An 11,197-nucleotide genomic window follows, 5' to 3' on the forward strand; every position below is an offset into this window, starting at 1 on the left:
CACTGCTTCCCCCTCCTGAGACGCCGGATGGTGGACCAGAATTTCCTTGAAGCCGTCCGGAAGTCATTCTCCATGGCCTCGCCAAACTTCTCCCACGCCCGGGTTTTTGCCTCAGCAACCGCCGAAGCCGCGTTCCGCTTGGCCATCCGGTACCTGTCAGCTGCCTCCGGAGTCCCGCAGGCCAAAACGGCCCTATAGGACTCCTTCTTCAGCTTGACGGCATCCCTTACCGCCGGTGTCTACCAGCGGGTTCGGGGATTGCCGCCACGACAGGCACCAACAACCTTGCGGCCACAGCTCCGGTCGGCTGCCTCAACAATGGAGGCGCGAAACATGGTCCTCGGACTCAATGTCCCCCGCCTCCCCCGGGATGTGGGAAAAGCTCTGCCGGAGGTGGGAGTTGAAGCACTTCCTGACAGAGGATTCTGCCAGACGTTCCCAGCAGACCCTCACAGAGCGTTTGGGTCTGCCAGGTCCGACCGGCATCTTCCCCCACCATCGGAGCCAACCCACCACCCGGTGGTGATCAGTTGACAGCTCCGCCCCTCTCTTCACCCGAGTGTCCAAAACATTCGGCCGCAAATCCGATGACACGACTACAAAGTCGATCAACGAACTGCGGCCTAGGGTGTCCTGGTGCCAAGTGCACACATGGACACCCTTATGCTTGAACATGGTGTTCATTATAGAAAATCCGTGTCAAGCTCAGAAGTCCAATAATAGAACACCGCTCGGGTTCAGATCGGGGGGCCGTTCCTCCCAATCATGCCCTTCCAGGTCTCACTGTCATTGCCCACGTGACCATTGAAGTCACCCAGTAGAACGATGGAGTCTCCAGAAGGAGCGCTCTCCAGCACTTCCTCCAGGGACTCTAAGAAGGGTGGGTACTCTGAACTGCCGTTCGGTGCATAGACACAAACAACAGTCAGGACCCGTCCCCCCACCCGAAGGCGGAGGGAGGCTACCCTCTCGCTCACCGGGGTGAACCCCAATGTGCAGGCGCCCAGCCGGGGGGCAATAAGTATGCCAACACCTGCTCGACGCCTCTCATTGTGGGCAACTCCAGAGTCGAAGAGAGTCCAGCCCCTCCCGAGAGGGCTTGTAGCAGAGCCCAAACTATGTGTGGAGGCAAGTCCGACTATATCTAGTCGGAACCTTTCTGCCTCACACACCAGCTCGGGCTTCTTTCCAGCCAGAGAGGTGACGTTCCATGTCCCTAGAGCCGCTCGTCTATAACTTTCACATATAGACGTCTATCAGACGTCTATATGTGAAAGTTTTTTTTAGACGTTTATTGAGCAGACGTAGGAATGATGGCTAATAGCTAGTAGCGATAGCAAATTGTATTTGGTTTCAAAATGATAAAAACTACCGTAATTTTCGGACTATAAGTCGCAGTTTTTGTCATAGTTTGGGTGGGGGGGGGTGACTTATACTCAGGAGCGACTTATATGTGATTTTTTTCAAAAATTTTCAAAATTCAAAAATCCGCAAAAAACTAACCGCGATGTAGCAAGGGATTACTGTCATTTGAACTGCAAGTGACGTCACCCGGGGGTTGTTTACATAAGAGACAAAGGAGTTGATCACGGGATGACGAAGATGACGAAGGGCCCCACGTGCTACCGGCATCATTAACGGCTTTGTTTGTAACTGACACGGAGGACAAAGAGTTTGATGGATTTAATGATTTGGAGTGACACAGAAATTTGAAAAACTACTATGGCTTTTACGCACGCCCGGTCCTTCTCGACGAGAGCTCTCTTTCACTTTCGTGGATGAAAGTCGGGGGCCGGCGCTCGGCCGGGTGGCTGTCCGTGGACGGTGGATGGGGCTCGGACATGACTTTTACGCACGCCCGGTCATACTCTACGGAGCTGTCTTTCACCTCCGCGGATGGAAGTCGGGGGCCGGCGCCTGGCCGGGTGGCTGTCCGGGGACGGTGGATGGGGCTCGGACATGGCTTTTACGCACGCCCGGTCATACTCTACAGAGCTGTCTTTCACCTCCGTGGATGGAAGTCGGCTGCCGGCGCTTGGCCGGGTGGCTGTCCGGAGACGGTGGATGGGGCTCGGACATGGCTTTTACGCACACCCGGTCCTATTTATGGAGCGCTCTTCCACCTCCGTGGCTGGATGTTCAGTAGTTGTTGGCTCGTTGAATTCTTGTTTTGTTAAATAAAGAGCCGTTTACCAAACCCACGTCTTTCTTGGTATTTTGTTAACGCTACAACATAGTTATGTACTAGATCGCTGCAGCCTACGTGCGCCGTTGTTGACATGAAGAACGAGGAATTTGATCGATGGATTTAATGATTTGGAGTGACACAGATAGTTTGATAATGTTGTTGTAATATGGTTGTTATTTAAAATATACTATATATACCGTTATATGGGTCTGTGGTATAATTAGAAATGCAAATTACAACGGATCCGACGTCAGCATATGCGGCACATAGGCAGCATTGTTTACATAAAGCACGATCGATAGATTTAATGAATTGGAGCAACACATATGGTTTGATAATATTGTTACTACATGATAGTTATTTAAAATATACTTTATATATTGTTATATGGGTCTGTGAAATAATTAGAAATGCAAATCATAACGAATCAGAGGGCGAGCGTACTCTGCATTGTTTACCTAATAGACAATGACGATCGATGGATTTAATGTTATGGAGTGACACAGATGGTTTGATAATGTTGTTGTAATATGATAGTTATTCGAAATATACTTTATATATCGTTATATGGATCTGTGGTATAATTAGAAATGCAAACAAATAAACAAATTGTCCGACGTCAGCATATGCGGCTTATACGCGTACTGCAGCATTGTTTTCATAAAGCACATTGATGGATTTAATGAATTGGAGTGACACAGATGGTTTGATAAACGTGTTATTTATGTAATACTTACTTGAATAACTCTGAATGTTACGTCAGGCCCGTTCTCAGCTCCTCGTTTGTGTATATGTTACGTTAGCATACCGTATCGTTTAGCCTGTTGTTGCTGGTTTTCGGTGTTGGATTTTGACAAATACATTTGCCCTAAAAGTGCGACTTGTATTCCGGAGCGATTTATATATGTTTTTTTTCACTTTATTGTGCATTTTATGGCTGGTGCGACTTATACTCCGGAGCGACTAATAGTCCAAAAATTACGGTACTGAAATTATAAGGAAAATGACTTTATAATCAATTGAATTTGTTTTTCCCCCTTTTCATGATGGCAGGGGAGGGACGGTATCTGAAATTCGCAACTTGGTGTCACAAACGGAGCATTTGGAGTCATGCGATTTGAAAATGAGCATTCGACGCCCATAGTCCTCATCTCATGTTCAAGGGAGATGGCACCCATTTATTGCCGCGACACAGAATCCTCTCAAAAAATTAAAAAGAGTGAAAAATTTCTTTTCCGAGATGAAAAGTGACCGTGCATATTCCCCCCACTGCCTCCTGGCATCTCTGCGCTCGCATCCTACGCGGTGACTTTGGGACACGTGACGCACGCATTCTCTCGCTCGTTAGCTCGCTCGGCGAGGTCGCGAGGTGGGCACGCTGCCGAAAAGTGGGAAATGTGCCAAAGTCGGTGTCATCCACCCATCACAAATGAGCTGACCCGCTTCTTCTTGGCTTCACGTCCACTTCCTCAGACAGCAAAGTCGTTGGGACAAAAAGAAGGACTGCAGCCGGGCGCCTAGTGCTTTTGGCCAATCAAGTTAAGCAAGTCAGTTGCCGCCGTTGCTCTTGCATCTGGCCGGCGACACTGCCATATGAGAAAGGCACACGAGGCTTTGTGTTGCTGCTGGCCCAGTTGCCATGGTAACAGAACAGGAAATTCTCTCTCAATAAATAAGCACTTTTGGGGAAAAGCACAAGCTGAGACGTAACTTCCCAGAGCGGCTCTTTGTCGGCCCTCCACAAAATGGGTCCCAAAACGGTCGGCACAGGTGGAGCCTATTTACATCTCTGAATGGGACTGGAAATTCTTTCCTTGGATTAGAGGCCACTTGAATTGTCATTATTAGCGACAAGATGGTGTGGAGGAGTGTGGACTCTTTGCACACACTGTGACAAAGCAGTCATCTTGCTTTTAGCCATTTATTAAGTTGTTGTTTTCTTTTGTTTTCCCCGCTCCGTGGGGGTGTAAAACGTAAATTGGGATGGCAGCAATCAATCGGCATAAGCAGAACAGCGTGATAAGCCGGGTGAGTTGCTTTGCAAAACCATTTTCATTCATCTTAGAGTGTCCAATTTTTTTTCCCGTCCACTTCACTTTCCAGGCCAACACATTTTCATTTGACCTTTTCAACCATTGTTTTGGGTCAAGGTGACAGGCAACACAGAGCTGACCTATTCTACAGAGCAACTTTCACAGCGCATGTTACAAACATGACCCCCCCCCCACCCCTACCTATGTCTGCAGGCGGCCCTGAAGAAGTACCAAGTGGAGCACAAGAACAAAGGGGAGAGTCTGGAGAAGTGTCAAGGGGAGCTGAAGAAGCTCCGCCGGAAGAGCCAGGGCAGCAAGAACCCGTCCAAGTATGGCGAGAAGGAGATGCAGGTGATCAGCTGTCTTTGGCACCAAATACCCTATTTCGTAAGAGCCCGCATTGTGTGACGACGAAGCAATCTCAACGTTGGAGTTTTAAAACGCAACTGGGCAGCTGACTCGAGGGCTAGGTTCGGTAGCCTTTGTTGTTTGCCTGGCAAAGTCACCCGACGGCAAATAACAACATCGCCGATTTGGAAGCTTTAAAAAGTGTCAAGAGCAAAATGAGTTTGCCGTCCTGCTGTCTTTGGCGAGAGCTGATAGCTCCTGCCTGTTCCACATTGCGATGCACAGTTTCATTGGGTACACCAGACTGCAGAAATCTATACACACACACACACACACCCGTTGCAATGCTAGATTTTTGGGGAGTCAAAAGTGAGACGTAACCCACCATGAATCTGATCTCTTCAAGGGCAGGTAAAATGAGACCCAGATGATATCGTTGCACAAGTGGCACCACCTGTTGGAAATTAACCTTGGCCGACATGCAATGAACTTTAGCTCACTCGATTGAAAGAAAGCAAAGAAAGACAGCTGATCCGTCAAGTGGGCCCAAATTGGAACGTGCGCAAGACAAGGGCTTGTTTGTCAAAGGAAGTCAGGGAATGCAGCGTGGAGTCTTGTTTGACCTCCTAATTATTGACAGTTTGTGGAGACCATCAGCAGCAAGCAGAGCGAGCTGGACACCTTCATCGCTGAGGGATACAAGACAGCCTTGTCGGAGGAGCGCCGGCGCTACTGCTTCCTGGTGGACCGCCAGTGTGCCGTGGCCAAAAACAGCAGCACCTACCACGGCAAGGTCAGCCCTCTTCCTGCACCAGTGACAGTGGGCTTCATCTTTTTTGCCCTTCGGATGTAGTTTTTGACGTGCGAACATGCGACGTGTCCTCGTCCTTCCAGGGTAAAGACCTTCTGACCCAGAAGATCCCAGTCTGGCAGCAGGCCTGCTCGGACCCCAACAAGCTCCCTGAGAGGGCCGTGCTGCTGGCACAGCAGATGGGCTCGGCCGCCTCGAGCAGCACCAGCCCCCTGCACACTTCCAAATCCAACCTGGTTATCTCTGACCCCATTCCCGGGGCCCAGCCCCTTCCGGTGCCCCCCGAGTTGGCCGTTTTCATGGGTGGCGGCCTCGGTCACCAGGCGGTGAGTTTGCGCCGCCGGTTGGTCCGTTGGAACCCCGTCACTCACACCGCTTTGTTCTTTGCAGAGGTTGATGGGCCCCGATGGCATGTCTGTGGTCAACGGGACGACGGGAGTCCACAGCGAGCAATACTGGTCGGACGGAGGGGCCCTGTCCCAAGTCAGGCCTTCGTCTCCGCAGGCCCATGCACAAGCGCAGGCGCAAGCGCAGGCCCAGGCTCAGCCTCAGAGACAGGTCAGCGACGTCTACTCCAACACCCTCCCCGTCCGCAGGCCGGGTCCCGCCAAGAACAAGAACCCCGTAGGTAAGAGAGCCCGTGACGCTGATACGTGGGATGACGGCAAAGCTTGATAGCACCAGTCTTGCCTTTGAGACCTTCCGTCGCCCCGTACTGAGCGAGCCGTGTGCCTTCTGCTCAGGTGAGACACGGACCCTCCCCCGGTCCAGCTCTATGGCGGCGGGCCTGGAGAAGAATGGGCGCTCCCGCGTACAAGCCATCTTCTCGCACGCTGCCGGCGATAACGGCACCCTGCTCAGCTTCTCCGAGGGCGACGTCATCACCCTGCTGGTGCCCGAGGCCCGCGACGGCTGGCATTATGGCGAGAACGAGAAGAACAAAATGTAAAAGGCGGGCCTCGTATACCCTTGCGCACTGCTCTCCCTCTGTCTCTGAGACCTCCTTGTGTGATTCTTTCACTCAGGCGTGGCTGGTTCCCGTTCTCCTACACGCGAGTGCTGCCCGAGACTGATGGCGAGAAGCTGAAAGTGAAGTAAGCGGCAGCGACCTGGATTCTCCGGCCAATGGAGATATTTGACTCCTTTTTTTTTTCTCTCCCCTATCCCTCCTGTTTTCTATTATCTACGGCTCAGTAGTGATTAATTTCGGAAAAAGCACGTCATCGTAAATAAACCTCACATCCAAGCACTGTTGTTTTTAGAGTATTGCGCCCACAGCCTCTTTGGCAGCATTTTTTCCATCAACTCAAACACAAACGATAGCCGAAAGCCACGACGCTGGACAGCGTTGTGGCTTCGGACTATCATTTCTGTCAGCTGATTTCTCGATTGTGTCCATCTGGGAGGGAAAGTGGGAGAACTGTGCTTGGGGAGCCTTGTCAACATGACCCCTACCCGCATCCACTATTGATGAGGAGGACTTGAGGCAAAACAAAAGCCGACCTTGGGTATTGGTGGCTGCTCTCGGCATTCGCTGTGAGAACGCCGTAGCTCCAAACAAGGCCCGTGTCGGTCCGGTATCCTATTTGCAATCAGTATGCGCCCATTGCTCATATATCTTGTGATGTGTGTAAGACAAAATTCACGCACATCTCCACTTTGGGGCCAACACAGGGCCCTGCAGTGCGTCCAGGTGGCAGATTCCCATCCCAAATAGTGTGTTTGGAGTGCCGGAAGAGCTTGCGCAGCCAATGCTTTGTCGCTATGCTCAGCACCGCTTGTGTTTCAAATGTCGGTTGATGGCGGAGACCCACCCATCCGTCCTCTGAGGCTTTTCTTCTCCTGTCTGGCCAGCCTGCATCACGGGAAGAGCAGCAGCACGGGCAACCTTCTGGAGAGTGACCAATCCCTGCCCACACCCGACTACGGCCTGACCGCCCGACTGTTGGCGCAGAGTCTGGCGCAGAGCCGCCCCAGGCCCTACAGCATGGCGGCCTTTGGCACTCAGGTAGGGAGCAGGCTTGAATGTAGCCAAGGCTTTCTTGCTCTATGCTGACGCCTGCTGGCAAGTTAATGTCACTTTTTTTGCCCGGTGTCTTTCAGCCTGCTGTCGAGGATTATGACGGCTGCTTTGCCACAAGGTAAGCCTTGTCCAACCCGGCGAGAATTTCCAAAGACGAAAAGATTTTTCTCTTGCATACGTTTGCAAATTAAAACAAAGAATCAGAATTTCGTTCGTTTTCAATTTTCTGAGTTCCTAAAATTAACGTTGCCAAACGACAAAAGATAAGACGCTTTTCTTTTGTAAACATTTTCGGAGTGCATCTCCTCACATAATTAGCAAACCGGTTACCTTTCAAATTTGGCTCACAACCCAGTGGAATAAAATACAAACTTTTGTTCTTGAACTCCCCGTGCGTGTTTTTTGAATGCGTCTTTTTCTCTCGCAGCTTTTCTCTTACGTTTGTCATTTCTTTACTTTTAAATAAGAGCTAGTGCAGTAATGACACTGTTCCTCTGACTGTCCCGTCAGTCATCGGGTGTGTGTGCGTGTGTGCGTGTGTGCGTGTGTGCGTGTGCGCGCGTGCGCGCGTGCGTGCGTGTGTGCGTACGTGCGTGCGTGTGCGTGCGTGCGTGCGTGTGTGCGTGTGTGCGTGTGTGCGTGTGTGCGTGTGTGCGTGTGTGCGTGTGTGTGTGTGTGTGTGTGTGTGTGTGTGTGTGCGCGCGCGTGCGTGCGTGCGTGTGTATACGAGGAGAAAGCGTTTTTGAGTGTCCCCAAGCTTCACCCATCTCAGCTTGTCAGCCCGGACTTGTTTCTGCTGTCATTGTGTATTTTGTTTTCTTTGTTTTTCAATATGGGCTGAGAGATGTACCACCAGAAACTGAATTGGAATGGCTAAAGTTGAAAAATGGCACAGACAAACATTGAATTGTTATTGCTTAATTTCAATCATTGCCTTGAAAAAATGACTGAATCTATTGTGCAATTTGCAATTATTAGTTTGGAACTCAAGCCCAAATTCAAATTGTATGATTCAAATTAAACAGTACAATTTCAGTACACATCAATGAAATTCAGCTTTTTTGCTGTAATTATTCAAGTTTAGAGGTTCCAACTCAATTATAAATAACTCAAATTAATTTTGCGGCAGCACATATTTCAGACCATCAACGCTAACCGTAAAAAAGAGAGATGCTCATTTGCGCTAAGCTAGCATCCCTTGCAGATGAGATAACTTTGTGATTATCACATTGGAAAAAACAAAAGCCTTTGTGATGAGGAACTGTCAAGTCCAGTCATGGCGCTGTTTGGAGTTCTAGGATGTCCACAGCGCCCTTGCCTTCTCATGTGTCCCATCACATCTTGGCCTGTCCGTCTGTCCGTTTCTTTTTCTGAGTGTGTCCGACCTGGCAAGCTTCCTTCTCTCTTTGTTCCACAGTGACAGTCCTGATGGCAAATTGATTTCGACTGTGTGACAACACACATTGTGACAGACGCAGACAGCTGCGGATAGCGCAGGGGCTTCCCTCCCTCCCTCCCGTGCCCTCCTCACCTCCCCCTGTCTCTCCTCCTCTCCCTTCCTTCTGCCTCCACTCACACTCCTTCAGCGAGTGGACGAGGCTGGTCTCATCCCTGCTTTCTGTCCTCTCTTCCTCCCGGCGTGCGTCCCTCCGTCCGTCCTGGGTTCTGCCGCCGCCTCTCTGCTGCTGTGCTGCCGGCTGCCTGGCGGTGTCGCTGTCGGGACAGTAGCGGTTGGTGGGTGGAGGATTGCGTTGAGAGTCGGGGCGGGGCCTACCTGCTCGGCGTGCAGCGATACGGACTCTGAGCAACGGCAGACTGACTGCCCTTGCTCCCCTGCTTTGTCTTTTTTTTCTTTTTTTTTGCTGTGCATGTACGCACTTGTCTTTTTTTGTGGCTCTCAAAAATGAGTACTGCGTGGTCGCAACCCATAAAAGTTGCAAAAGACAAAATGGTGCTTTGAAATGCGAAATCACAAGGGAAGGCTGTGCATGGAAGATGCGATCAGTCGCGCTTACACCTGATTTATATTTGTGTTGACACTGCATTGAGAGAGTGACCCCCCCCCTCCCCCTGCACAAGGTTTTTTTCAAAATATGACAGGCAACATCAAACAGCGGTGCCCAAAGATACAACCGACCTGACTTAAGTCTTTCCAGATATGAGCCGTTGGTTAGTCAATTGATTACTTCATTTGTTTAGTTTTTGGTTTGACTTTGCAAGCAACCAAGTCAACTCACCTCACAACAAGCAGCAGTTTTGCAGAACTTAAAAAAAAGAAAATTAAAACAAAAGCTTCAAACTATTTATCGCCACTTGTTAACCTTCAAATTCAATGTAAAGCAGAGAACTACACTGTGTATTTACAACGACCGCATCACGTTGCCTTCAAATTTGCGAGCTCAAGTGCCATGGATGGGTGAACCAATAGCGCACGTCTGTCTCGAGTGCTTTAAGCATAGAATATTTGAAGACAAACAACAGAGAAACCCATGTAGACAGACCGTAGAAAAATACTTCCAGGCACATCTTTCTCCTCTGCAAAAATCTAGCTGTGACCGTCTTCATGTGCTGTATATCTTTGTCTTTTTCTGCCCTTACGTGCCCAAGGTGTGTACATCAGAAGCAGCAGCACAATGTCCATTGAATCAAAGTCTTTCATGGAACAAAATGGTCATGTTCTCATCACCTGCAACCTTAGTTTACCATCGCCAAAAATACAAACGGGAATGAATTGAACTTGTCTATTGTCTCACGGAGGTACGTACATATAATGGAATGGTACTTCATTATTTTTTTGTGGTTTATTTTTTTTAGGGGGTGGGATTAGGGGGGGAAGATGTTTTTCAGAAAAATGTAACCATACCATCACTGCAACCTTTGGTTGTAAAACGTTGAGAAGACAAAAAGAGGGATTTAGACAGAGGGGTGTGTTCACTTGATAGACTTTTTCTGCTGCATTTTGTGGCGGGTGTGTCGGATGCCTTACATGCTGCTTCTGCCTGTCTTTAGCCCGCTTCCCCTTTTTTGGTGCAGACGAGCTTGAGCAACATCTCTCAAATCAATATCTATATGTGACTCGTTTGTATCCGTCCACCCAATTGCACCATTTCCTTCTTTTTGAATTTGGTCTTCTTTGTGCAAATGGCCGCCTTGGATAAGCGCTGTGAGTTTGTTGACGATTAGTGGCGGCCATCTTTTCTCTTCATTTCCTTTGCTGCTTGCGCTCAGTGTTTTTTTTTTTCTTTTTTGATTGTATTCCCCAGTGCTTTTGTAGTTCCTTTCCTCTCCAAACAATGGGTGTCCTTGTCCAAAAACACTGAGTAGTTGTTTTATCTTATGCATGCCGTGGAGGGATATCAGAAAATATGATTTAAAAAAAATAATAATAATAATAATAAAACAAAAAAAGAGACCTTGAATGTATGGTGACTTTTTACAAAAGGTATTCTAAATAAAGCCTAACTCTCTATATTAATAAACGTTCTGGTGTGGCAGCAAATCTGTTCTTTATCGCCTAGCTCCACGTTTTGTTGAGAAGTCTTTTGTGTGGAGCGGTGCCTACGCCCGCATGCATCTGTGACCTTTGACCCCGCTCTTTCCTCAGCACTGTTACCCTGAGCATGTGCGCGCTGCAACGGCCGCCTGCTTGTTGACTTTGTGTGATCACTGACGCTTGGCACTTGACCATTTTGGACCCTGCTTGCAGCACGTCATGGCTTTGTGGGTTTGTTCAGTTGGATGCTTACAGTGCAACCTTAGGTGAAACGCAATTCGACGCTGGCAACGATCGGTTT

At 49.2% G+C, this 11,197-nt stretch overlaps 1 protein-coding gene across 5 annotated transcripts in view; it reads left to right on the forward strand.

Moving 5' to 3' along the window:
- LOC147044755 (BAR/IMD domain-containing adapter protein 2-like) overlaps positions 1–11,197 on the forward strand; it is a 35,364-nt gene that overhangs the window by 20,124 nt on the left and 4,043 nt on the right. For 3 of the 5 annotated variants that reach the window (XM_085934567.1, XM_085934566.1, XM_085934569.1), the window contains 8 exons: positions 4,435–4,572; positions 5,210–5,362; positions 5,464–5,706; positions 5,771–6,008; positions 6,124–6,325; positions 6,406–6,474; positions 7,235–7,388; positions 7,484–7,521. In XM_085934567.1, the coding sequence (XP_085790693.1) occupies positions 4,435–4,572; positions 5,210–5,362; positions 5,464–5,706; positions 5,771–6,008; positions 6,124–6,325; positions 6,406–6,474; positions 7,235–7,388; positions 7,484–7,521 (1,235 nt within the window). Of the gene's footprint in view, positions 1–4,434; positions 4,573–5,209; positions 5,363–5,463; positions 5,707–5,770; positions 6,009–6,123; positions 6,326–6,405; positions 6,475–7,234; positions 7,389–7,450; positions 7,522–9,128; positions 9,223–11,197 lie in introns of those variants that run through there. The other 2 variants (XM_085934571.1, XM_085934570.1) reach the window with 2 other exon arrangements.

This window comes from Syngnathus leptorhynchus, chromosome 16 (assembly GCF_054491065.1).
Source record: "Syngnathus leptorhynchus isolate UIUO chromosome 16, UIUO_Slep, whole genome shotgun sequence".
Lineage (NCBI taxonomy): Eukaryota > Metazoa > Chordata > Actinopteri > Syngnathiformes > Syngnathidae > Syngnathus > Syngnathus leptorhynchus.